Source organism: Mustela putorius, unplaced genomic scaffold (genome assembly GCF_011764305.1).
Source record: "Mustela putorius furo isolate JIRA1106 unplaced genomic scaffold, ASM1176430v1.1 tig00000997_pilon_pilon_pilon, whole genome shotgun sequence".
NCBI lineage: Eukaryota > Metazoa > Chordata > Mammalia > Carnivora > Mustelidae > Mustela > Mustela putorius.
Window position 1 is genome coordinate 1,880,087 of NW_025421527.1, and position 27,308 is coordinate 1,907,394.

The following is a 27,308-nucleotide window of genomic DNA, read 5'->3' on the forward strand; positions in this document are numbered from 1 at the left end:
AGCAGCTTCTGCGGCTCCTTCCTCCGTTCAACCTCTCAGACAGCAGGCGGGATCAGCTCTCCCGTGTTCCTGCTTGTCTTGTTGATCTCCTTGTGCTTTCAAGTTCCTTTAGTAGACGCCGCATGTCACGCGCGCGACATCTTGAGTGCAGTCGGGTTTGGCTCTGTCGTAGATGGAGCGGTTGGTGCTGTATTTTCTATCTCACTGATTTTAGGGATATGTGGGATTTTGAAAGAACTGGTATCTCCTACCCTGTACCTTTGAACTCATTGTTTCCAGGTTTTGTCATCGTGGCTGCCTTGTTTTGGAGGACTTCCTCGGATTTTTTAAAGGTATTTAACATCTCCTTTACCAAAAAAGAAATACGTTTTTATTTCATCTAGTTTGTCCCTTTATTTAGACCATTTGGATACGAACTCCTAATTCGGGATTTCAGATGCTGCTAGCGCTTCTGGCGTGGTTTGCTGTGCTAGTTCTCCAGATGTACTGTGTCCCTCCTCTCTCCTTAGCATCACGGCCCTTCCCCTACGCTTTTTCCTCCAACATTTTAATCCAGAATAGATGTTGAATCTTACCAATCCCTTTCTCAACATTTTTTGGAAATGACTAATCACTTTTTTCTAGTAAATCTTAGCTGTTAGTTTTCCATGTAATATACTGTTACTTGCATTCCGAGATGTACTGGTCATTCATTATAGACATATCTCATTAAATTCTATCAAAGCGGTATTTGTCTCCTACAATAGGCTGGGCAATATAGTTTTTTCCCTTATATCCTAATACAGTTGAAATAATATAAGGATGTCTTTGAGGAATTTGGAAAAAAACATTCTCCACTGAGTTCACTGGGTCTAAGGGCTTTTGGAAGACTCATGTTTTAAAAAATCAGTTAACAAACAGCGTATTATTAGTTTCTGAGGTAGAGGTCAGTGGCTCCTCGGTTGCGTAAACACCCAGCGCTCATTCCCTCACGTGCCTTCCTTAGTGCGGGTCCCCCAGCTACCCCAGTCCCCAGCCCCTCCCGGTAGCAACCTTCAGTTTGTTTCCTATGATTAAGAGTCTCTCAAGGCCTGTCTCCTTCTCTGAATTCATTTCGTATCAGATGTCTTCCTTTGATAGTGATCTACTCATTTTTTCCTATTTTTTGCTGCGTTCTTAGCATTATGAATATTTAGCTTGTCATCTGTCTCTGATGAGTCATCACGTTTCCTATTCCGTAGATAAAAAGGAAAGGCCGCGGAAAGCATTTCTGCCTGGATCCGGGGTTGGCCGTGACCTCCAGCGGGACTTCCACCTTGGGCTAAGCCCTCCCTCCAGCAGATTGATGGATTTCTTTGTACCTTTTTTCTTACCAGCCTTCCCCCACCAAGTTGCAATCCGCTCCCTGGGTCTGCCCAGTCCTCCGGCTCTAACCTTCATTACCTACGGATTCCTGGCTCCCTCCACAAAACCACCCCCGCCCAGTTCACTGCACCACTGGGCTGACCAGGCTCCCGGTGGGCGGGCTGGCGGTCCCTGGGGCTGCGGCGAGTATGAGTGTGGCTAGGAGGCTGGCCCTGGAACCACGGGGAGGGCGAGTGAGATCCTGATTCGGAAACACAGCGTCCTGCAAACTTTGACAACAGAAATCAGCCCTTCCAAGCTGGGCGCGCCCCGGGGGGCTCAGTCAGTTGAATGTCCAGTTTCTTGGGCTCTTGATCTCGGGGTTGTGAGTTCAAGCCCCGTGTTGGGCTCCAAGCTAAACTAAATAAATAATCCTTCCATGCTGCAGTTTTCCCGTCCTCCTGGATTCTGGGGTTCTTCCAGTCATCCGACCCATCCTTATTAATTGTCCCGGGTGCATCAGGCATTGTTTTAGGTATTAAAGATAGAGGCAGTGAATAGAAGAACCAAAAAATCCCTGTGTGCCCGCAACTTAAGGAGTCAGGCAAACAAACAGAAAAAGTACAAACAACTCTATGTATATTTGAATTTCATGTCTATTTCTATTTTCTCTCTATTTTGAGGTATTAGCATTTACAAGAATGAGGGAAGAGCTGCTGGGAGTGTGGTTTTGTTTCTTTTTTTTTCTTTTTTTTTTTTTTTTTTTTTAAGATTTTATTTCTTTCTCTGAGAGACAGTATGAGCGAGAGAGCAGAAGCAGGGGGAGCAGCAGAGAGAGAGGGAGAAGCAGACTCCCTGCCGAGCAGGGGGCCCAGCGCGGGACTCGATCCCAGGACCCCCAGGATCATGGCGTGAGCCAAAGGCAGACGCTTAACCGACTGAGCCTCCCAGGCACCCCTGGAAGTGCGATTTTATTGGGGTGGCCTGTGCGGGCCTCTCTGAGGACAGACTGTGGGAGGAGCCCTCTGATTGGGGTGAGGGAGCCGGGCTTGTGTTCCTGGCAGCGGCACTACCAAGAAGAAAGGCCCTGAGGGAGAATTAAACTAGATGATACCGACAGGGGCCCGATAGGGTTAGGGCAGAGAATGCGGTTAAAGCTCCCACAGCATCTGGCATGGTCACCGTCCCTGTCCCTGTCCCTGTCAGCCCTCAGAGATGAAATAAAGGTACCAGCCACGGACTTCTGACTTCTCTTCCCGGATCCCATTCCCGGGAACCCCAGGGAGAAGGCACAGCCCCCAGCCAGCCCTGTGGGTGCAGCACACGCCTGCCCATGCCACCCCACCCGCCGGAAGGCTCCCAGAATCTGCTACTGAGGGCCGTTTCCAGGATCGCAGCTGCTTTTCCCTCCGTCCCCTAACCAGCACCCAGGACGGGACTCCGCCTGCACTGCAGACTCTTAGTTGGCGCCTGACCTTGGGGCAGGAGGGGGCCTCGGCTCACCGTCCTCTTCCCCCACCCCTCAGATTAAGAGTGGCCCGACTCCTGTCTGGAACAGAAAAAACAGAAGTGGCCTTAAGGATTTGGGCTCAGATGGACTCCCCAGTCCTTCCCTGTTCTGCACAGACCTTTGTGGCTCTTGAGGCCAGGCTCCGCCTCGAGGAAGCAGGCCTCTGCTCTGTCTTCTTTCTCTCTGGCTTTCTCCCCCAGCAACGACAACATCGGCCCCCCCCCGGCCCCCCAAATCGTCTCCCTCCGTCTCCCCATCTCCTTCCCACACTGTGCGGCTTCCTCCAGCCGAGTCTCACCACAGCTCGCCACACTTCTAATCCCACATTCCCGGACAGAGGCACGCGTTCAGGCTCGAAATCTGAATTACGGAGGGATTTCTTTTTCATAAAGAAGTGCAACTTTATTATTTTCAAGTCCGTAGGTAGTACCGCAAACTAGTGCCCTCTAAAAGGTCTCCCGGAAAAGGTCCTGCAAATGCGTCTCACCGACACAGGAGAACCGATGGTGATTAGCCCATGCACGCGCTGTCTCTACGTAGATACTCCTAAAGTGCTTCAGAAGTGTTTAGAAGGACTAAATATGCCAGCCCTAGCCATGTGGTTTAATGCTTCTAATTTGCTAAACAAATACCGTTTTTTTTTTTGATTGTGCAAAGATAAGCTTTGTCCATAGTCAACACATATCTCAAATTAATCGGCCCGAAGGAACATGGTTTCTTATTTAGTTTTCTGAGCCCAAAGCAACGACTCACTCATTTCAAAGTCCTTCTGATAAAGGACCAGGGGAGGGAGGTGAGAGCCGGCGGGAGGCCCTCCCGGGCGGTCTCCTTCCTTTCTGTCTTAGGTCTGCCGGCTTCCCCCTGTGGCACTCTTGCTGGGCCTACCTGGGGGTCTCTTTCCCAGTGCCTTCTGGGCCAGGCTTAGGGAAGGGGCAGGGCTGCCTGCAGAGCAAAGCTGCTAGGCGGGGAGCAGGCAAGGGAAGGCTGAGGGTCTCCCGCGGGAACCTGAAACCAACTCCCTGTCTTGTGGGAACTGATCACTAACACGAAGGGCCTTTGTCTGCCTGGGAGGAGCAGCCCTCCTCATGTTCGGGCTCTCGCTGCCCAGAGGGTCTGACCACGCCCCTGACCTAAGCTGATTCTGGACGTCCCTGGGCAGCAGGAAGGTTCCGGAAACTTTCTCCACCCTAGTTCCAGCTGACGGCCAGGCAGCTCCTGGAATGACTCAGGTTCATCCGGAGGGACCCAAAGAGGAAGGGGTGGTGGGGGCAGGGAACAGACTGACCGCTGCCCTCTGGGAACAAGACGGGGCTTCGGAGGACTTAGCATTCTGGAGGGCGGGGTGTCACCAGGCGCAAGGGACTGAGTGTACCGGAGCCTCTGTGACACCTGGGCCTCATGGCCCAGACGCCACAAAGCAGGGTCGGTGGGGATTGCAAGCTGCAGGGGCGGGGGACCCAGGGGAGCTCCCGGATTGCTCTGGCCTGCTCTGCGGACATTCGAGTTTGGCCTACTGGCAGGAATTTCTGAAAGGCAGGACCCAGGGCTGGAGACCACACATCTTGTCCTGTCCTTGGATCGCTCCTCCCCAGCTCCCGTGGCTGTGTCAGTCCTCAGCCTCCCCCCCACACCCCCCCACACCCCCCCCTTGCCTCCAGACATTCCCATTCAGGCTTGCCTGGGGATGCCGCCTTCTGCACAGCTTCCCTTTCTGGCCCACGCCTGGCACTCACCAGGAGGAGCTGTGTCTGATCTCGAGGGGAGAGCAGGCGCAGAGCCGGGCAGGGAGCAGAGGAGAGGTGGCGTGACAGTGGGCTAAGGCCGGAGAGAACAGGGTACGCGGGGGATCTCTGAGATTGTCCCTTCCTCCTGGTGGAGACAGGTCCCTGCCTTTGGGTGTTGATCTGTTCTAGTGGGAGGTGGGTGTGCAGGGGCAGACAGTGGGTGGTGGGTGCTGGGGTGACCCTCAGGTCCTCGGAAAAAGTGGACAGGGTGCAGCTGGAACTGGGAAGGACCCCGGCATGTGGTGTCTCTCCGATGGTTCTCAGTTGGGTCTGCGGGGCAACGGCCGCGAGCTTATGCACCCACTCCTCCCCGCCGAGCCCGTAGAGTGGCCTCTCTGTCTCTCCCCCGACCCTCCCCCAACACCCCGTCTTCTCGTCTTCTCTGCATCACCATCCCCGCACCGCCTCCAGGCGCCCCCGGCCCGGAGCCTGGTCTTCCTCGGACAGCTCAGTAGTAGGTTTCCTTCTCCACCCAGCCTGTGGGAGAGATGGGACGGGGGCAAGGCATGAGCTCATGGGGGCAGAGGTCCGTGTCTGCGGGCTGGAGGGCAAATCAGGGTGAGAGGGAGGGGAGGAAGCCGGGGAGCTGGGGCCCCGGGTCAGGGGACGGGAGAGATGTGTTTAGCACAGGGCGGGCGTCGCAGAGTGGGCTCGAGGGGAGAGGCAGGGGCGAGGCGGTGACAGGACTGTCTCAAGGGGCAACCGCCCGTGGTGGTTGTGCCGAGACGTGTATGGGGTTGATGGCTCATGATTTTTCAGAATCAGGAATAGGATTTTATGTGAGAGCCCGTAAGTTTTAGTTATTGGACCAGTTACAAAACACAGCCACGCAATAAAGGGCGGACGGAACCAAACAATATGCACGGGGCCGTATTTGGCTCGCCGGCCATCCGTTTTCAACTTCCAGTAAGGGGTCAACAGGGCTTGTTGGGAAAAAACAAAAGCAAACTTGGTCATTGCCCAGGAATCAGGAAGCCTGGGTTCTAGAAGCCGCTCTGCTCCTCCTTGCTTTGTGACCTGGCCAATAAATTCACCTCTGCACCTCTCCGTGTCTGTAAGATGTGGAGGGGCACGAGGTGACCTGGGCCCATCTAATTCTGTGTCCTGTGATCCGGGTGGGAGGAGGGGCCTGAGCACCCCGGTGTGTTGGGGTCCCAGGTTGGTGGGAAAGAGGCAGGGTCAGGGCTCTGAGGACCTGGGGCCCCCGGATTGGGGGGGGCATGGGAAGGAGGAGCAAGGAGCCGCATGCGGAAGGGTTGGGTGCAGAGCCCGGGGGGCGGGGGCAGCAGTCGGGAGCACTAGCAGGGTGCTGGGGGACGGGGGCACTTACCCCCAGGGTACCGTCTCAGGATGAGCTTCCGGACCTCATCATAGATGAAGATGAGGAGGCTGTAGGGGAAGGCGCAGAACCACCAGGTGACCCTGCACCAAACAGAAACAGGGAGTGTGTCGGGGGTGCCGCAGGGTGGGGACAGAGAACAGGGTCTGAAGACCAGAAGCGGGAGCCTAGCGGGGTCTGGGAAGGGCCACACTCACTTGAGCGGGTACATGCGGAGCGCCACGCCCATGCCCGGGCAGTAGGACAGGAAGGCCGCCAGCGCCGTCTCCTCCAGCAGCCCGAAAATCAGGATCTTGTTCCTGGAAAGGCAAAAGAAAAGAGGGTAGGTGCTGTGGAAAGCGGGGGGCAGAGGGGGGGACATCCAGGGAGGCTCCTGGTGGCGAAGGTGCCCCTCTGCTGCTACACGTAACCAGAGTAGATTTCCTTCACTTTCTCTGCTGACTGATCGCACCTCCTATAACACACATACTCGTCTAGTAAATGAATGCTTCTAATGTGTTGGCTGACGTGCCCTGGGCTGGAGATGCTGTGGTCAGCACACACTTCCTTCCCGGGTCGTGGGGCCGCCCTCCCGCGGCGCACGGACTTGCTATGCCTCCAGGCCTGTGGTCTGTGTTCAGCCCGTGTCATCTGCCCAGCAAGGGGCTCGGAGAGCCCGTGTGTATCCCACACGTTCCCAGGGTCTCCCCGGCCCTGGTCGTTGTTGGTTGTCGATACTCAATAGAAGAGAACGTTTGTCAAGCGCTTAGCAGAGAGGAAGCTGTCCACTCCCTGGAAATTAAAAGCTGGATGTGCATCCACGACCTCAGACCTGACAAGCAGGACAGAACAAGGTCTGAAAGCAGCTTCTGGAGTCAGACAGGCAGAATCTAGCCGCAGCTCTGCCCCTTGCTAGCTTTGGGCTGCAAGCCATGTCTCTGCCTCTCTGAGCCCCGTGGTTTTCCCTGTAAGCTGGAGAGGTTACCGGTATACCCTGGGCTTGCTGGGAACAGGATAGGAGGTAAAGCGTGGAACGTTCTGGAAAGTGCAGAGTGCTCGGTTGAGTTACCATTTGACCCGTGTACAACCTTGCACGCTGCATGCCTTAATAGTTCATGCTAATAGTTCCCCAACTCTCCACTTACTAAAGGACCCACCTGATTCTTTGATAAAGACCCCATTTTAATTGATTGTAGTCTTTTCAGCTATATTTGTTACTAAGTAATGAATATCATTTCTCCATTTAAAATCGGAAACATCCGGGGCGCCTGAGTGGCTCAGTGGGTTAAGCCACTGCCTTCGGCTCGGGTCATGATCTCAGGGTCCTGGGATCGAGTCCCGCATCGGGCTCTCTGCTCAACAGGGAGCCTGCTTCCCTCTCTCTCTCTCTGCCTGCCTGCCTGTCTGTCTACTTGTGATTTCTCTCTGTCAAATAAATAAATAAAATCTTTAAAAAAAAAAATAAAATAAAATTGGAAACATCCGCATTCCCAACAGAGCCGCTAGCGTGCCGGCGCGTCCTTCACGCCAATGGTTCTGCCTCCGAGTGACACTTGAGTAACCCCTGCGGCCTTACTCGGTGGCTCGTTTCTATAAAGCGTAGGAGCCTTGCAGACAGTGGTCCTGAGGCCGCCTGGCCCAGGGCCCGAGGTGGGGCGCCGCTGGCCAGCGGCTGTTGGCGTCCCCAGGACCCCTTTCGTCTTCCACTGGTTTCACAGAGACCTGGAGTTAGCACTAACCGCCGTCCGCACGCGCCGCGGTCACCGAGCCATCGCCAAGCACCAACAGGGGCCAGACCCTGACAGGCAAGCCACCCTGCGCCGTGTCCAGGAGCTGGGGTGCTAGAAGCAGACCTGGGTGAACCCTAACAGCTGGGTGACCCCAGGGACCTCATGTAACCTCTTTGGGGTCTCTGGTCCCGAAAAGGAAAGCAGTTCTCGCCCCATTGAGCTGCGTGCGGGTCACAGCACGGTGACTGAGGTAACGCACACTCTGAGGCGGCACCGAGCCCGCCCCGGAGCAACTCCCAACCTCACGGGGAGGATCACACAGGGCCGCGGCCGGGGCCCGAGCTACGAGCTGGAGCACAGAGCACTTGTGCTGTGCGGGCCTTAGGGCCGGGCAGGGGGTGCTGCCGGAGTGTGAGATGGAGGACGGGGAAGAGGGGAGAGGGGAAAGACGTGCGGAAAGACGGAAGGAAGGAAGAGGGAGGGAAACCTTCAAGCAGCCGATTAGGAGCAGAATTAAAACTCGTCGGAAAAGGTGATCCGACCCCTTCGCCTTCAGACACCTGTTTCAGACGGCTGGACAGGTGTGGTCGGACGCTCCCTCCTCCCCGGATGTGGGCGCAGGGCGAGGGGCCCATGGCGGGGGTTGAGGGACCTCAGGGTGCTCTCTGTGGGGGTGGGGGGCGGGGGCGCTCACTTCATGCCCTGTTGGAAGACGGAGTTGCGCCGGGTCTTGCAAATGATGAGGTCGGCCCACTGCACCACCACGATGCTGGCAAAGAAGGCCGTGTGGCACGTGAACTCCACCACCTTCCGCTGCTCGTAGGTCTGGGGGCGGACGGGGCCGTGTGAGAGGCGAAGGGAGGGGCGGGGGCAGCGTGCTGGGGGCGCTCGTCAAACCCTGGGCACGGGGCGCCTTAGCCCCCAGCCCCAGTTGGCCCCCCGGGCACTCCCACAGGCACGGACCCCCCCCCCCGGAGGCCCCACGCACCCACTCCTGCCCATAGCTGTCCTCCAGGTCGTTCATGGACCGGTCGTCCCAGTCCAGACGGATTCCCAGCAGCCGCGACGGCAGGAAACCGTTCTCCGCCAGGATGACGAAGTAGGTGAAGAAGCCGCCCAGGGCTTGGATCATCCCTGTGGGGAGCGGGACGGAGGCCGGCCGCGGTCAGAGGGGGTGGCCGGGTGGGACCGGCACTCGACAGCGACGGCTGCTCGGTGGGGGGCTGACCCCTGGCCTGGGATTTCACCGGGGCTCATGCCTCTGTCCGCTGGACAGAGACCTCTCTCGGCCGCGCCCCAGCCCCGGCCCCAGGGCCCCGCCTCACCAATCTGTCCGTAGGCCATGCTGATGAGTCTCTCGTTCACCAGCTTGTCCGTCTGGGGGTTCCTCGGCTGTCGCTTCATGATGTCACTCTCCGCAGCCTCGTAGGCCAAGGAGATGGCGGGGACCTGTGTACGGGGCGTGTTGGGGGAGGAGGGCAGTGGAAAGGAGCCGACAGGTGCAGAGGACGGCCCGCGGGGAGGAATCTTCGGTGCAATCAGCACACGTTACTAAGACCCTATTATGGCCCCGGACTCGCTCAGGCTTCTGTTCCCTCAACTGTCCCAGCCTGGCCGGTTCCCCCAGCTGCCCGCCTCCACCCCCCCTGTGCTGCTCCGACCCCTGGCCTCACCATGTCGGTGCCCAGGTCGATGCAGAGGATGGTCACAGTGCCCAGCGGCAGGGGGATGTTGGCGATGATGAAGAGCAGGAAGGGCGTGATCTCGGGGATGTTGCTGGTCAGGGTGTAGGCGATGGACTTCTTCAGGTTGTCGAAGATCAGGCGGCCTGGGGGAGATTTGGTGGTATCAGGGAGATGGGAGGTTCCTCTCCCCAGCCCAAACCCCTGGAGCATGCTGCCCGTGCTCCCCAGAGAGGTAGACCCTGTGTTCGAGGGAAGCCAAAGCCAGTGGCAGGTGCCCGGGATCCTGAGTTGGCTCTGTGTTGGGGTAAAGGCCCAGGAAGCTGTCCCAGATGCCACCCCGGCCTGCGGGGCTCCTCACCCTCCTCCACGCCCGTGACGATGGAAGCAAAGTTGTCGTCCAGCAGGATCATGTCGGCGGCCTGCTTGGACACGTCAGAGCCCGAGATGCCCATGGCGATGCCGATGTCAGCCTTCTTCAGCGCGGGGGAGTCATTCACGCCGTCCCCGGTCACCGCCACGATGGCCCCCTGCACGAGGACGCAGCCGGATCGGAGGAGGAAGCCCTTGCAGCCCGGGCCAACCCGCCCGGCCCGCTCCGGCCCGGCCCCGCACCCCCGTCCCGCTCACCTGCCGCTGGCAGCCCTCCACGATGATGAGCTTCTGCTGCGGGGACGTGCGCGCAAACACGATCTCCGTGTGGTTCTTGAGGACCTCGTCCAGCTGCTCCGACGTCATGTCCTTCAGGTCTGAGCCGTGCACCACGCACGCCTTGGCTTCTCTGGACGGTGGGGGTGGAGGCGGGTGACTCCTTGCCGCCCCTGTCCCCCCGCCGCCGAGCCGCACGGTCCCAGGGCTGTGGCCCCCCTCACCCTGTCCCCGTGGCCTGTGTGTCTCATCTCTCTCTTTGAGGAAGGACAGCCTCACCCAGCACAGTCGGTGCTAGGCCACGTGCTGCTTTTCTTACTGACGCTTTACCCCGGAGCCACCGCAAGGGGCGATGGTTCCCTAAATCTGTAGTTGGGAGACTGGCGGCTCAGGACAGTAATGTGTCCCCTGTGTTGCACAGTGAGTGGGGGGCACAGCATGGACACCCTCAGGACTGAGGAGCCGGCCGCTGAGGTGTCACGGGGAAGGCCTGCAAGTCACAGAGGGGCTCTCCGAAGGCCCCTCCCCCCGGGTCCCTCGAGCATCCTGTGGGACGGGTTGATCAGGGACAGGGAGCCCCACGGAGGCCGCACCTGGGGTTGACCTGGCTGACGGGAATGTTGAGCCGGGCCGCGATGTCCTCCACAGTCTCGTTGCCTTCTGATATGATGCCCACACCTTTGGCGATGGCCTTGGCTGTGATGGGGTGGTCCCCGGTCACCATGATCACCTGGCAGCCAGGAGAAAAGAGAAAAGTGGTGTTAACACCCCCTCCCCATCCTTTCCTTTCCCAAAGTCAGAGAAAGCCAGACCCCCCGACCGTGGGACTGATGGATCCCAGCCAAGGTGGTGGAACTGTGTGTGTGTGTGTGTGTGTGTGTATGCGTGTGTGTGTGTGAGGGAGAGAGACTCTGTGTGAGTGTGTGAGACTCTGTGTGAGTGTGTGAGACTGTGTGTGTGTGTGTGTGAGAGAGAGAGAGAGTGTGTGTGTGAGACTCTGTGTGTGCACGTGAGAGTGTGTGAGTGTGAGAGAGTGTGTGAGTGTCTGAGTGGGTGACACGCTGTACGCAGGGGATCAGGGACACTTTGCTTCCGTGGAGGAAGCCTCCGTGACGAGGAACAAATGGATGAGGGGCTCTTGGAAGAGGCCCCTCAGAGACTGGGTTTCATGGGCTACGAGGCTGTCGCAGCCGGAAGGAGCCGTCACTGACCAGCGAGGGACGAAGGCTTAGAAAGGGCCCGTGACCCTCTCAAGGTTACTGGAGCCGGGAGCAGGACACATTTTCTTAGTGTCCACTCTGCTTGCTGGGGCCATCCAGCTGGTCAGAGTAGGGACGAAGGGGACACGGCCCCCGCCCCCAGCCCCCGGCCTTCCTAACCACCTGTTTAGCTGCCCCGGACACGCCTTCTCCATGTGGGAAGGAGGCGGTTCTTGCAGCGCAGACGGAGGCTGGTGGGGAGGGCAGTCGGCGCCTGGGAGGTGGTTCAAGGGTGTCTGTCGGGGCGCCTGGGTGGCTCCGTGGGTTAAGCCTCTGCCTTCGGCTCAGGTCATGATCCCAGGGTCCTGGGATCGAGCCTGGCATCGGGCTCTCTGCTCAGCGGGGAGCCTGCTTTCCCTCTCTCTCTGCCTGCCTCTCTGCCTACTTGTGATCTCTGTCTGTCAAATAAATAAATAAAATCTTTTTTTTTTTTTTTTAAAGAAAAAAAAAAAATGTCTGTAACGAAAAAAAGGTTGATTGGAGGAAGAAGCCTCGCACAGGTACCAAGGAGAAAGTCCTTCAAGGCCACCGCCCCCCCCCCACGGAACCTGCCCCCCCAAGGCCATAAGGGCCCCCTTGAAGACAGAAGCATCTTTGCGACCCTCATCCTGCTCGACCCCTCAGTACTTGGCACTGCCCACCAGCCCCTCCTCGAAGCCGGCCAGCTTGGTCCGCGTGGACGCTGACTCTCCCGGTTCCCTTCCCCGCTTCTTCCTGCTCTTTCCTGCCTCCTCCGAGCAGCCGCCGGCTGAGAGGGGGCGGCTGTGGGGTGCGACGGCGGACCTAAGCTTGAGCACCGGCCCTCCCGGGCTGTGGCACCTCGGACCAGTCTTCTCACCGAGTCTCGGTCCCAAGAGGGGACGAGCCCCACCTTCCAAGGCTGTCGTGAGGAGTGAATGGCACCGAGGTGGGCACCGAGGTGGACACTCGGCAGACGTGAGCTGTGACTTCCCCCTCCCCCTCCTGCCCCGCGCCTCTCTCTCGACTTGCCCGGAGACTGGTGGCCCCGCTTTCAACCGGGCCCCCTCCCTGATCCGGGTTCACTAGTGGGTCTGGAACTGCACTCGTGTGTGAGGGGCCTCGCGCTCTCTGCTCCTGGACTTCGGTCCTGGGCTCTAAGCTGGTGCTCTCGCTGGGATGTCTCTCCTTGGGTGTCCATGGAGGCTTCCAGCCGAAGGTCAGAGCTGAGCTCGCCGTCCGCTCCCCCCACGCTGCCAGGCCTGCCCTGCCCCCAGCTCGGCACTGCCCTCGCGGGCGTTCCAGCCCTTTGTCCTGCATCTCCCTCGCTGACCGTGTCCAGCTCGGTCACCGTGTTCCCAAAGTGTTTCTTAGATGTGACTCCTCGCCTCCATCCTTTGTCACCGCCCCGGCTCGTGTCCTCGCCTGGACAGCGCCACAGACCCTCTCCTGCCTCCTCGCCTCCAGCCCTCCTCGGGATCCAGGCCCTCCTCCTCCCAGGTGGCCTCCTGAGAGCTGGCTCTGTCCCCAAGTCAGGCATTTGGGCAAAGCCCTTCCAGCTGGCCCTGGCCCGAAGTCCCAGTGCCCATCCCCAGTGCTCCGGAGCCTCCCGCCCCCACGCACCTGCACCCCTCCCCTGCTGTGTCACCCCGCCAGGACACGCACTGTCCCCTCCCCCGCTGTGTCACCCCGCCAGGACACGCACCTGCACCCCTCCCCCGCTGTGTCACCCCGCCAGGACACGCACCTGCACCCCTCCCCCGCTGTGTCACCCCGCCAGGACACGCACTGTCCCCTCCCCCGCTGTGTCACCCCGCCAGGACACGCACTGTCCCCTCCCCCGCTGTGTCACCCCGCCAGGACACGCACTGTCCCCTCCCCCGCTGTGTCACCCCGCCAGGACACGCACTGTCCCCTCCCCCGCTGTGTCACCCCGCCAGGACACGCACTGTCCCTGACCTTGACAGCCCTCCTCTCCCTGCCTTAGAAAGCGCTGCCGGCCTTCGAGGCCCAGATCGAATATCACGTGCTCTGTAAAACGTGTCCAGTTCTCTGAGGCAGACTTAGCTGCTCCTGCTCGGAGTCCCCTGGAGGAACGGTCCCCACACACCCCGGGATAGTTTTGATCGTGGCAAGAGGCCGCCGGATGGGCCGGAGCACGGCTTTCCGGATGGCTGACCATGCTTCACATGCCTGATCCGCCCCTGACGGGCAGGTTTATTTTGGGAAAGCGACTTACCCACTCTGAGGCTCAGCTGGTTTTATTTTTAAGTGGGGGTGATGACGCCTACCTCAGCGACAGAGTGGCTGGGTCAGAGACATCCCTTACACACACATGTCTACACACAAGCGCTTCGGTGTGTGAGGAAATGGCAAGCTGCCTTGGTTCAAATCCCGGCCCGACCGCTTACGAGCCTGTCACGTTGTGCCTCAGTTTCCCTCTTCTGTGAAAAGGGAAGATGCCGGAGCTTCCTCGCCGGGCCGTTGCGCAGATTACATGAACTCCTGCGGCCTGGGTGCCGAGCACAGCGCCTGACTCCTGCGACTGGCTGCTCCTGGGATGAGAGCCTCTGGCCGGGAGCAGGGGCTCACGACCCTAGCTAGCAGGTTGCTCCGTGATTAAGTGTGGAGACGGTTGTTTCCCCGAGCGCCCGTGAACCCCAGAGGACAGGCACCACGCGTCCTTCATCTTAGCAGCCCCTGGCCCTCAGCGGATCGGGCAGCTCCAGCTGATGCTGGGAGAAGAGGAGCTGGCCACTGCCCTGTGCCTGGCCACGGGATGGCCACGGCCACGGCCATGGGGATGGGGTGGAGCGTGCCTTGAAGCGGGAAAAGAGGCTCCAAGATGGACAGGGTTTATGTCTGTTTGTTGAACTCGGGCACCTTGAACAGTGCCTGGGCCACAGGCGGCAAACGGTTAGTTGCTGCGTGAAGGACAAATGTGCCGCCGAGGCAGGAGCGGCCACCGAGGAGCAATGACAGGTGGACACAAGGACCTAGGAGAGGTGTGCTTGGGGGATGAGGACCGGAGCCTGCCGGGGGGCGAGCGGGTTCCGACGAGAGCCTGCTCCTTGCACCGCCAGTGGTAGAGAGAGCGGACGCGATTCGGGAAGGCAGGACCAACAGATCTCCAAGACCCGAGCGCCAGGTCGGCCCGAGAGCAGAATGGGACGAGTCGGGGAGAGGATGTGCCTGGTCACTGACGGGAAGGGACCCGGACAAGCGCTCCAGGCGGGGCCGACCTTTCCTTGCAGAGGGAGGTGGCCACGAGGGGTCTGGCACCTGCAAGGCAGGAGCCCCTGCCGTCCTTTGACCGTTAGCACCGGGGAAGGGAGAGTGGGAAGGGGCAGGCCAGGCCTGTACCTTGATGCCCGCACTGCGGCACTTGCCCACGGCGTCCGGCACGGCAGCCCGGGGAGGGTCGATCATGGACATGAGCCCCACGAAGCAGAGCTTCTCCGTGGGGAAGTTCAGCTCGTCCGTGTCAAACTTGAAGCCCCGCGGAAACTTCCCAGAGGGCAGATTCAGCTGACAAAACCCTGACACGGGCAGGAGGGAAGAGTGAGCCCAGCACAGGGCGGGGTGGGGGGGGCTGCGCCGGTGCCCCCAGCGCCCCCGCCCCGGGGCAGCCCCGCTCCGGCCTCTCACCCAGCACGCGCTCGCCCAGCCCGCCCAGCTCCATGTAGGCGTTCTGAAAGGCGTCCTGCATCTCCTTGTCCAGAGGGATCTCCTTGCCCTGCACCAGGATGGTGGAGCAGCGGTCCAGGATGCGCTCCGGGGCCCCCTTCATCACCAGCACGTGGCTCTGGGGGCTGTCCTCTCGCTCATGGATGGACAGCTGGAGAGAAAACAAGCGGTCACGGAGGGGGCCTGCCTGGGAGACCTCCCCGACGCACAGCCCCGTCCGTCAGCTCTCGTCGCCGGAGGGAGAGCCCGTGTGTGTAAAGGGCATTGTGGGTCACAAATATTGACCACCGGTGCCAGGGGCTGGGGGGCTCTCTCGCCGGCGCCCCACAGTCATGCTGGCCTCAACGCGCTTACACACGACCCGGCTGAGAATGCTTTCTTGGTTTAGCAGACGCCTGCCGCCCGGGGGCATCCTAAGGACATTTCAGAGCCGTGGTTCACCCCCACAGCTGGAAGGGACGGGAGGCTGAGGCAGAGTAGGGAAGGCAACCGGGTGTATCGAGGGATGGAGGTTGGGAAGTTGGGGGGGGTCCTTGCAACCAGACATGTAGTTACCCCCGTTTTCCTGGGGGACGAGGCAGGGGGAGGGGCATGGCCCTCAGATGCCCCCCCTCCTAGGTTTTGAGCGCCCCCTCACGTTGGCCCCTTCCCCCGCCCTTGTCCCCACGTGGCTGCCAGACCTGGTACTTGTTGGTGGAATTGAAAGGGATCTCCGCCACCTTGGGGTTTCTGTCCCGCATCTTCCGCACGGAGCCGCAGGACAGCTCGATGCACTTGAGCAGGGCTGACTCGGAGGCGTCGCCCGCCGTGTCCCGCTAACAGAGCAGAACTCAGAGTCACACGGGCGGGGGGGCAGTGGGAGACCCGGGGGAAGGGGGCACCGGAGCCCCCGAGGCTGCCAGGGCGTGCCGGAGCGGGTGCTGGGTCCCGGCAAGGCGGGCAAGCCACGGATGCGCCGCTGACCCCCACCTTAGACACAGAGATGTTCTCCTGCCCGGCCTTGAAGACGGCACGGTTGCAGAGGCCGGCGATCCGAGACAGTGCCGTCCACGTGGGGGATCGTTTGTCGAAAGTGGCCCCTGGGAGGCAGTAGGGGAGAAGCAGGAGCGGGGCTCCCCGTTAGAGCCCCTGTCCACCCCCACCCCCACCACCTTGCCGGGGCCCCCTTGGAGAGCCTCAGTCACCGGACTGATCTTCCGTGGTGTCCGCTTCGTGGATCTGGTTGTCGAACCACATGTGGGCGACGGTCATGCGGTTCTGGGTGAGGGTGCCCGTCTTGTCGGAGCAGATGGTAGACGTGGAGCCCAGCGTCTCCACGGCCTCCAGGTTCTTCACCAGGCAGTTCTTGCGCGCCATGCGCTTGGCTGTCAGGGTCAGACACACCTGGGAGAGGGAGGAGGGTTCGAGGCGCTAAGCCTGGAGCCGGAAGTGCCCGTGACCTCACCCCGGACCAGGGCGCGACCCCGCCCTCCTCGATCCTGGTCAGCAAGCACCGAGTGGGACCTGTGTGTGGGCAGTGACTGCGCTCGATGTCAGACATGCTGAGTGAGATCGTGGTGTGCATTCAGGTGAAAAGTCCAACAGGGAATTGAAGATACACGACCAGAGCTGCAGAGCGGGAGGCGGAGAGCTGGGCCAGGGGTGTGCGAGAACGGGCACGAGACTGGGGGGGAGGGGAGACAGGCTCACCCCAGGGGGGCGGGGAGAGCAGAGCTCCAGGCCTGTGAGTCGGGGCTGGGGAGAGGAGGAGGAGGTCCTGCGGGGGACGGAGGAGCAGAGGAGACAGAATAGGGGCATGTCACCGTGACCGACGGAGAGAATTCTAGGAGGGCGGACAGCCGTATCCGTTTCTCAGCGGAGGCAAGGAAAGGTTTGAGAGAAAAGGTCACTGGGTTTGCCAGTTAGTCATCAGTGACCTTCGAGGGAGGCTTTTGCAGCCAGGGTGGCCGGGACGAGCTGCAGACGGCGGTGGACCGTGCTTCGGACTGTGTGTCGGGGAAGGGGCCGGGACGAGCTCCGGCAGAGCAGCCGCGGGCCAAAGCGCAGCTCAGACTCTGAGCCGGGTACGGAAACTCTGACAGGTGACTTTAGGGGCAGGGAGCAAGTTGCTGAGCTACAGTAAGCCTCGACTGCCTTTGAGGAACGGGTAGCAAGACCTCCCGCGGCGGCCCCTCGCCTGACCCACTCACGGTAACAGTGGCCAGCAGCCCCTCGGGCACATTGGCCACGATGATGCCGATGAGGAAGATGACGGCCTCCAGCCAGCTGTAGCCCAGGATGAGGGAGAGCACGAAGAAAGAGACCCCCAGGAACACGGCCACCCCCGTGATCAGCTGGATGAAATGCTCGATCTCCATGGCGATGGGCGTCCGCCCCACCTCCAGGCCCGAAGCCAGGGTGGCTATGCGGCCCATCACCGTCCGGTCCCCTGTGGCGATCACGATGCCCCTGGCCGTGCCTGCAACACAGGGGGGCCCTACTGCTTGGAAAAGGAAAACCAAGGCAGAGTAAATGGACCTCCAATGGGGGTCCTGAGGGTCACCCCCCCGCCCCCCACCGAGGCCGGACCTCCCCCAGGCACAGACCTCCAGGCCCGGACTCAGGCCACCACAACTCATTCCCCTGACACTTGGGCCTGACAAGAGATGTTGCAAATACACTTGGAATTCAGACCAGGGAGATGCCCGCCATGAAACACCAGCACCGAGTAGCTCCGTGCAATCAGTGTCCTGCTTGTGAGGACCCCGAAGGGTGTCAGGTCATGGATTTTCTGCGTGGGCTTAAGATGTTCTTTCCCAGCCTTGGGCCCTGAGACCCCGCAGAAGAAGCCAGGCAGTTGCTGAGCCCTTATGTAGACACTTGGGCCCGGGGGCCCAGGCGGGGACAGTGAGGGATGAGGCAGGGAGCGTGGATGTAGGAGCCGGCCAAACCAGGGTTTGCACCCTTGTTCGGACAGCCCCCCGCCCCCACGGGATTGCCTTCCTCAGGAAACCAGAGAGGGCTGGGATACGCCTGGCCCGCCCCTGGCGCACAGTATGCACTCAGCAGCGTCGGTTCTGCTCATTTCTTCTCCTTTCCCCAAAGCCAGACTCCAAGAAAGCGTGCGAGTATTTCACGGGGTGTTTTTACCAATGGTGGGAAATGTTGGGCCAATTTCAGAATCTCAGTACATTAACAGTTTAAGATACATAACGTGTGGTGATTTTCACTGTAACTGCAACTTGCTAAGGGAAGGGAACACCTGGTGAGGGGCGCCTTGGGGGCTCAGTTGGTTGAGTGTCCGACTCTCATGATCTTGGGGTCGTGGGATCGAGCCCTGTGTCAGGCTCCACGCGCTCAGCACGGAGTCTGCTTGGGATTCTCTCTCTCCCCCTGCCTCTCCCCCCAACATGCTCTCTCTCTAAAATGTTGAAATAAATCTTTTTAAAAAGGCTCATAAAATCTTTACAAAAATGCTCAGAAAGACATAACACGCCGAGAAGAAATGAAAATAGGGAAAGGAAAGGCGTGGAGGTGGGGCACGTGGCCTCCTCCGGCCCCAGTCCCAGGCCCGAGGTTTAGCCAGAACTCTCTCCCCACCAGCTCTCGCTGTCGGCCCCTCTCAAGGAAGCCCGGCCACAGAAGGCATGGATTTCGGGTGGGCCTGGTCTCCTGTCCTTATGTGGTGGCAACCTGGGGAGCTCCTGCTGGCCCGTGTTCACCTGGCCTGAGCCTCCCCAGCCTGGTCACTGGTCAAAGTGAGGCCAGAGAAGCAGCTAGACCCAGCGTCAGGAGAAACGGAAGGAATCAGTCAAACCAAAGACTTCTGGGAGTCAAGAGGCGTGTGAGTGTTGTGTATTGTATGTGTTTGTGTCTGTGTGCCTATGTGTTGTGAGTTTTGCGTATCGTGTGTGTGTACTGCATGTGAATAGTGTGCGTGTGTGTGTACGTGTGTGTGCGTGGGGGTCTTAGCCCAGCATCTGAAGGCTTTGGGATCTGCTCAGTCTTGGCGTAGACAGAACACAGATCTTCCTGGGGGGAGGTACCTTCCACGGAGTCAGGCCACCCCAGCCAATAATATTCAGGCCCCTCAGGCCCTCGGTCCCCTGCCCCGGCCTTGGACAGGACATAGGACACGTAAGCACAGCCACTGTCCCCCATGCTGCCTGGGGATTCGGGAGTTCGACTCTTCCTTCCGCCGGGGCAGGGCGGGGGCTCCCTGGTGGCCGGTCGCTCACCTTCCACGCAGTTGGTGGAGAAGAAGCAGATGTTGCGGGTCTCCAAGGGGTTCTCATGGGTGAACTCGGGGGAGCGGGTCTGGGGCTCGGACTCGCCTGTTAGGGATGAGTTATCCACCTGGGGAGGAAGCAGGTGTGCGGTCATCGACGGGAAGGCACAGGGGTGCCCACACAGTTGTCCCCTGGCCACACTCCGCCTCCATGACACGAGGGACAGAATGACACTCGTGCTCATCACGTATTTATAGCATTACTCAGCCATTGTCCCTGCTCTGGCTTGGTGTCCTGGCTGTCCCTGACCTCTTACGGGACCTTGGGCTAGTGACCTAACCAGCGAAATCACCGTTCACTCATCTGTAAAGTGGGGAAGGTCAGGGGCACGTCTGCATTATACAACCCTGGCGCGGGGGTGGGGCGAGGTCTCTAACACGAGAGTCTGAGAAAGTAGGGCTGTCTGGGGGGCGCATGGCGCTGTCTGTGGCCACCTAGGACAGCAGAGCACGGTGTCACTGTTCCTGCAGAGTGACGCGAGACAGCTCTGGGAGGCATAGGGAGCGTCTGACACAGTAATAACCACTACACGATCACCGGAAAGTGGACATCAAATATGTACCCGGGGCACAGGGCACGCCCAGCACGCAGACACGAGGACACAATCCACAAACAGTCTGTGGGAGATGGAGTTGGGCTGGGCCGTGTGGGGGGCAGGCGGGGACACTGGACTGGGGCCTCCCAGGCGTGCAGGCTCTAACTGGACCTGTCCCAGCTCCGTGGAGCCGGCCAGCTGCCCCGGCACGGCCGCCTCACCTTGCAGCCGTGAGAAGAGATGATCCGGAGGTCCGCGGGCACGCGGTCCCCGCCCTTCACCTCCACCAGGTCCCCCACCACGACCTCCTCTGCGTTGATCTGCATCTTCTCTCCTTCCCGCACCACCAGGGCTTGCTGGGGGTGGGAGGGGGACGGGCACCTCAGGAACGGCTCGTCCCTCTGCCTGGCTTCCCACCTCTCCCGACCCTCCAGGAGGACGCCTGCGCCCCCAGGCCATACACCTGGGCCGTGCGTGGAGAATGGGAGGCTGGTTTCTGCCCACGCCTCCATCTCAGAGCACAAGGAACTCAGGAGGGGGAGCTGGACTCCCCCAGAAACCTTGTGCCCCAGCCCAGCGCCCTGCCCGCTGGGTACCTGTGGCACCATGTTCTTGAAGGAATCCATGATCTTGGAGCTCTTGGCTTCCTGATAGTAGGAGAAGCAGCCGGTGACGATGACCACAGCTGCCAGCACCACGCCCAGATAGAGCTGGTAAAGAGGGAAGGGTGAGGCCACGGCCCTTCTCCCCGCCCTGGAGGGGCACAGCCTCTCAGACAGGGTGTTGGGTGACTTCGTCTGCAACTGGGAGCGACAATGGCAGAGGAGAGCCCTTCCCCCCAACCTCCCCTTCAGTCTCCCGGGCAAGGGAAGAGGCAGGAGAAATCGCAGGGACTTCCCAGGACTCGGGCTTCTCCAGGGGGCGAAGCCCCACAGATCCAGACAAGCTCAGTTAGGGGTGCGGGAACAGGGGGGCTCCGTCTCATTCGGGATTGCCTGCATGTGCGTGTGTGCGGAGGTGCTTAGCGACACACGGAGGAGCCTCATTCCTTCACAGCCTGAACAGCAGCGAGGCCCGTGGGACTGTGAGGTGCGGCTCTGGGCCCCCTGCCCCCAGCTGTCCTGCGATCTGGGCGGGAGGGCGCGTGCCGGGCAGGTGCAGGGGGGAGGCGCGGCTGCTCACATTGTCGTTGGATGGTTCGTCCTCCATGGCGGCCTGGATGCCGTAGGCCAGGAAGCAGAGGATGGCCCCGATCCACAGCAAGATGGAGAAGCCCCCGAAGAGCTGGCGGCAGAACTTGACCCACTCGGGGGTTGTCGGGGGCGGGGTGAGGGCGTTGGGTCCATCCCGGGCCAGAATGTCCTGGGCCCGCTGGTTGGTGAGGCCCTGAGAGAGGCGGGGAGAGGAGTGTGAGTGCGTGTCCGGAGCCGTGCGCTCCTCCCGGCGTCCCCCGGCTCCCTGGCCTGGGAACAGCGTCCATTCGAAGACAGAAACGCCACCTGGCAGGAGAGGGTGGGGGGGCCATCGGGAGAGGCCACAGCGAGGAGGGGTATTTGCCTCGGGTGTGGGAGGCCTCGGGGCCCCGCTTGCGGCCGTCGTCCGGGGGTGGACACACCTGTGGGTCAGGGCCTCAGTGTCACCTCCAGTGTCACCTGGAAGATGGGCCCCTTTCCGGCGAGCATTCAAGAAGAGACCCAGATGGGGGACCACCTGTTCTCAGAGCTCTGGTGAGTCCGCCCCCTTCCCCGGGGAGCCGGCCGGGGTGCAGCGCAGAGGTTCCTCCCGGGGCCCAGCCTGGCTGTGGTGCTACACCGCGCGCATGGGAACGCTGGCCCATGTTCTCTTCTAGACTGTGAGCTCCTGGAGGGCGGAGGCCACTTCAGTACCTTTCTCTCCATCCACTCACTTATTTAAGAAATGTGCATCGAATGCCCGTTACATTCTGGGCCGTTGTCAGCTCTGGGGACCCGGAGGAGGACAAACCCATGAAGTCCCTGCCTCGTGGAGCTTATGACCCAGCGGCGTGACGCACGATAAGTAGCTGTCACTGCCAGATCGTTAAGGAAAACAGGACGCGGTCAAGGAGCGGGGAGCAGAGAATTTTCAAAGGGGAGTCAGGGAGGGCCTGCAGGAGGAGGTGTGCGCCCACCCTGGTTTTGCCTGATGCTGTATTTATTTATTTGACGGGCGTGGTCACCTGACTGTGCCACTTCCTACTCATTTCTGTGATGGTGGGAAGCTCGACCCCCGCCCCAAGTCTCCCTGCTATGACGGACAGGGGCATGACCCCATGTCACAGGGGTCGTGAGGGTCAGGGAAGTGCTCATAAAGCACCCATCACACATAGTGGGGCGCACAGTAGGGCTGCCGTGACAGTGGGGGTTACCTCACTGTTTCGCAGGTGTCACTTCCCTGGGACGTGTGTCACCAGTGCTGCCTGTGCAGCTGGGTACGGGGCCCGGCTTCCAGGTACTCAGGAGAAGGCTGTTAACTAAGAACCGGGGATCTGGGTTCTAGGCCTGGCTCTGCCCCAGCTAGTCACGTGTCTGTGGGCCTCAGTTTCCTCGCGGGCGCAGGGGGCGTGATTATCCACCAGGCACTGTGTGGCTCTCTCAGGTCTCGGGCGCCCCCGCGGCCCCCGACTCACCTTGGATAGGTCCACTTGGTATTTGCGGCCTAGCTCATCCAAGGACAGCTTGTGGTCGTCCTGCGAAGGGAAGTCGGGTCACTCTGGGGCAGCAGGCTGGGCGCTGCGTCTGGGATGTGTGTGAGGACAGAGGGGCCCGGGGCTGAGGCAAAGGGCACAGGTAGGGGGGCGGCGTGGCTTCTCCGAGGGCGCCGGGCTGCGGGGACCCCCGTGTTCCACGACCTGCCGGGCGGGCTGGGGCGCTCACCATGGCCACCTCCTTCTTCAGCTCGTCAAGCTCCTTCTCTTTCTGCTTCTTCTTGCCGCCCCCATTCTCCGCAGTGGTGGCTGCTGGCGAGTACTCGCGGCCGGCCTGCAGGGGTGGGGAGGGAGAGCCCCGAGAGTCAGGGAGACTATGTTCGCCCTGCACAGGCCAGGAGGCCAGGCACTGGGCTGGGGTTGGTGAATGCAAGGCCCATGATGGACCCGGGGGAGGAAAGGGTGGGGGGCGGGGGGGCCCCAGGCCCTCGGTTTGCAAACTGGTCGCACGGCCCTGGGCTCTGTGCTGGAGTTTCAGGGAAGGCCAAGGGCCTCGGGACACAGGACCCCACTCTTGGCTGTTTGCCTTTGGGCTTCTGCTAAGATTTTGTGTGTTGAGAAAACCCTGCAGCTAAGTTTTAAACAGAACAAAAACTTTAAAGACCCTCAGCCTACACTGTTTAGAATTCTGGAAGGCGGTGGCCAGGGTTGGGGGCATCCCAACACCTCGGCCACTTAGAGAGCAGTGGAGACAGCTGCGAATCTGGGAGAGGCAGAGTCTCTGGGGAGTTAAGGGTCAGGCCAGGGAAGGACGCCCTTCTCGTCAGCCAGCCGGCCTGCTCCTGGGCAAGGGGGCATTTGCACAACTTGAGGCCCCAAGGCACAGCTGGGTAAGAAGGGAACTGGGCCCCATTTGTCCAAAATAGAGGAAATCGGTACTAAAATGCAAGTATTCTCAGGTCCTGGCATGCCTGGGGCCTCTCGTGAGATCAGGTGGGCAGTTTCCCTGGAGCCTCGTGAGGCCCTGGGTTCCATTTCCTCTTCTCTGCCTGTGGTCCCTCACCTCCGCCAGGCTGCCGGGGGCCACAGGGAACCTCTGGGAAACGGGGTGGGAAGTTTCTCTTTCCAGGGGGTAAGGGGTGGGGCTGGTTGGGGTACTGGTGGGGGAGGGGTTGGGCAGGGCCTGGGGGGTCACTCCCTGTCCACCCCCCGCACCCCTCAGGGCATCCTGTCATTGTCAGCAATGGGCCGGATCTCTGTCCCCAAGGCCACATGCGACTTTCAGGAGCGAGCCTCTCTACACTGTGGTGTATCTCATTTCTTCGTCAAGACACGAAGTCCTCTTCGCAAGGACACCTGGGAGGCGCCTGGGGGGTGCAGTCCGTTAAGTGTCTGACTCTGGGTTTTGGCTCAGGTTGTGGTCTCAGGGTCTTGAGATCAAGCCCTACGTGGGGCTTGGTGCTCGGCACAGAGTCTACCTAAGACTATTTCCCTCTGCCGCTCCCCCAGCTAAAATCAACAAATAAATCTTAAAAAAAAAAAAAAAAAGCCTGGACCCCTGGATGGCATCTGCAGCCAATTTATTTGTCCTTCTTTACAGGATCGTGTGCATTTTTTATAAAAGTAGACTTTTCTTTTCAAGACAGTTTGAGGCTCTCCGCAAAACTGAGCAGAAAGTACCGCGAGTTCTCATATCCCGCCCCCCCATGTCACTCCCATTGTCAACATCACCCCCCCCCCAAGTGGTGACTTTGTGGCAGTCATGAACCTGTGCTAACACATCAGAGTCACCCCGAGTCCACAGTGGCCGTGAGGGCTCCCTCGTGGCGGCGTCCACTCTGAGGGTTTGGACAAATGCAAACCGAATTGGACCTACCACGGCTCCATCCAGAGTGGAGTCACCCCATAAACTCCTGTGCTCTGGGATGATGCATTTTTTCCCCATCAAAGAGTCAAGTGCGATCCCAGAATGTGGCAGTTGCCCTCACCCTATGAGGTCATGAGTCCAGCACCTGGAGAGGTCTGACCAGTGAGATCAGGAACAGGGTGCGGGGCTTGGTGAGACGTGGACCCCGTTGTCCCCTAGACCCGCAACCTTGCATTCGTTTCCATAGGGCGCACCCACGGATCGCGGGGACCTGTGGCTTCCTGAAGCCTGGCCATCTTGGGGAGAGGGAAGCAGCCCAACAGAAGGAGAGGGGAAAGGCTCCTGGGGTTCTCCGTCTCTCTCTCCAGGAGCCCTAAGGAGGCCCCTTTTATCGGATGGATTGAAATGCTTTGGGTTCACCGAGTCTCTCCTTGGTGGAACAGAAACACAGAGTGGACGAAAAGACGCAGAGGGACCATAAGCAAGAAATGAGGCCAGACAGGCTTCAAGGTGACCCTCCAGAGCTTCAGGGGCAGGAATGGGGCCTGGGCATACAGAGGGTGGGGGGGTAGGGCACGGAGGGGGGCAGCTGGGGCTGGGGCTGGGGCCGAGCCCAGGGAATTTCTGTACATTCCGACGTGCAATAAAGATTGTGAAAATCAGAACCAAATCGCCAGCCCACGCGCTTGGGGCAGGAGGCACGGCGGCCGACCTTGCCGCTCGCTACGGCATCCCTTGCCCGGCGCGCCCACCCTGCTCTCCCCAAGGCCGGCACAGAGCTTGGGACACGCCGCCCCTTCCCCCTCCTGTCCTGGCAAGGATCTCAGGCTCTGCAGCCAGGAGCCTGCGGAGATCTGGGGCCAGCGGGCTGCCCAGGCAAGAAAGAAAGAGAGGAAGCAAGGAGCCCCCCTCCCTGCCCCCCCCAACCACGAGTCCCCCTCTCTGGGTCTTGAATGCTGAAGGAGAACAGAGAGTTCTTTCTGAGAGAGCCAGAGGCTGGGACAGAGTGGGGGCAGCTGGAAAGGAGCCACGCTCCCCCCACCGCAGCCTCGTGGTGGCAGCTGGGGCGGGCTGGGCTCCCTCCCACCAGGGCCATCCCTTCCCCCAGCTCGCACACTGCCCTTCAGGGCCACAGGGCACAGGGTGACGGTTGGACCTCGCTTTGTAGTGCAGGCGTAGGGGCACGGATGGAGATGGAAAGAGCCCGAGCAGGGGGGCCGACCAAGCAGGGGGGCAAACCAAGCAGGGGGGCAGACCCGCTGCTTTCATTTTCCAGGGCTCTCCTGGCAGTTTGAACTCCAAGCTCCAGCCCTAAGACCCCCCCCCCCATTTCCCACAGCCTCTCCATCCAGGCAGAACCAGATCCACTTCCCAACCTGCCATTGCTTGCACACAGTCCCTGGGGTGGGGGTCTGGGGGCTTCGGGGTTGCCGGTGGGAAGGAAGGACCGGGGGAAGCAGAGACCCAGGCAGCTGGGGTCCCAGGACAAAGTAAAGGCCAAATTGCTTCCCGAGCAGGACCTCGTGAGCTGCATCTCCCCTGTTCTCTGCACTCCCTGCCGCCAGGGGAAGAGGGCGGCCTGGCCTTCCTCCAAGTCCTGAGTCCCCGCACGGCAGAACCAGAGATGCCAGGGTCCTAAGAGGACCCTATCTTCCCATGGGGGTGACTTCTTCCTTCGTGAAGCCCACGCACAGACCCTCACTCCTCCGCAGGGACATCACGCAGGATGTCGGGTCTCGCGCCTGCTTGAGGGCCTGCGCGGGCTCGCGGATCGGCCTGCCGAGTCCCACACACGTGCTCAGCCTGGAGTATCTGCATCAGCTCCGGCCAATGGAGAACACGTGTGTCACAGGCACATGTACACACACAGACACAGACACAGACACAGACACACGCACACACCCCGGTTCTATTTATAGCTCCTACCTCAGCACAGGAACCCTGGTGTCCAAGCTCGGAGTTTCCCCAGCTGCTAAACTCAGTGCAATAACATGTCCCTGCCTGACCCCTTCCTGGGCCCAGAAACTCCCCCACAGCTCCAGACAGGCACCCTCTTTCCCCAGGCCCTCCGGTGCGCTCCCCAGACTCCTTCCCTCCGCAGGCACTCCACAAAAGGAAAGCAGCCCAGAGCAGGGTGTAAGGGACTGGGTGACTTTCCTCCATATGGAAAATTCATTTCCAAGAATCCAGAGCCCTGTCCCTGCCCTGCCCCCACCCCCACTCCACGGTTGTTAATCTTCCCCTTGGCAGTCCCAGGGCTGCAGAATGCCATGGGCAGGGGTGGGCTGAGAGGGTGCAGGCGGCTCTCACCAGCCGCTGGGGAAACGCTCACAGCCCAGGGCCGGGGAGGTTGGCGATACCACCAAGGCATCAGGAGAGGCGCTGGGCTGGGGCCGGGGGGCACATCGCTCTTCTGCCCCACGACCCTCCCGGCTGCTGGCTCTCGGGGCCCTGAGAGCTGGTGTCAGAACCGCTTGGTGACTTGGGAGCCATGCCCCCGGCCGCTCCAACCTCAAACTGGACCCCCTTCTTCTGGGGCTGGGACTGCCAGAGGAATGGCTCTTTTGGGGGAGTGGCAGAGGCAGGAGCATGAACAGGGCCAGGCTCCCCTCGCTTGGAGGTGCGGTGAGGGAGGGTCTGTCTGGGATGGGGGAGACACAGGGTTGGAGAGGCGGGGTAGGGTGGAGGGCGGCGGGGCTCATCCGGGGAGTGGGGAAGCGGAGCGCACGTGGGCACCTGCGCGCCGTGGACGCACGGGCGAGCACGCGTCTGGAGCCGGGAGCCTCTCCGTCCAAGTTCATGCTGCCCCAGAGCCTGGCGTCCCTCTGCTCCTCCCTTCAGTCCTTCCCCGCCCCATCCTGCTCTCCCCCAGCCTCCCTCACCCTCCAGAGAGCCCTCCTCCTCCCCACAGAGCAGCCCCTCTTTTTGGAGATACTCACCCCACGGCCCATCTTGGGGCGGAGTGGCTGAGGGAACCTGGACTGGGCAGGTCACCGGGAGGATCCCCAGCCCACACCTCTGGTCTGGGATGGCCAGAGACCCCGGCAAACAGAGCCGGCAGCGAGCAGCAGGGT

At 60.6% G+C, this 27,308-nt stretch overlaps 1 protein-coding gene across 1 annotated transcript; it reads right to left on the bottom strand.

The window, feature by feature from the left end:
* Positions 1-3,194: 3,194 nt before the first annotated feature.
* LOC101678357 (sodium/potassium-transporting ATPase subunit alpha-2) lies at positions 3,195-27,308 on the bottom strand. The gene is made up of 23 exons (XM_004775836.3): positions 27,174-27,308; positions 22,597-22,701; positions 22,350-22,409; positions 20,885-21,088; positions 20,299-20,412; positions 19,924-20,058; positions 19,117-19,234; positions 17,089-17,357; positions 16,084-16,282; positions 15,869-15,978; positions 15,580-15,714; positions 14,861-15,050; positions 14,576-14,751; positions 10,589-10,725; positions 9,978-10,128; positions 9,709-9,877; positions 9,339-9,493; positions 8,991-9,114; positions 8,654-8,799; positions 8,360-8,490; positions 6,154-6,255; positions 5,948-6,039; positions 3,195-5,094 (listed from the first exon to the last, which is right to left on the bottom strand). The coding sequence occupies exons 1-23, from the start codon at positions 27,183-27,185 to the stop codon at positions 5,066-5,068; spliced, it is 3,063 nt and encodes a 1,020-aa protein (XP_004775893.1). The 5' UTR covers positions 27,186-27,308; the 3' UTR covers positions 3,195-5,065.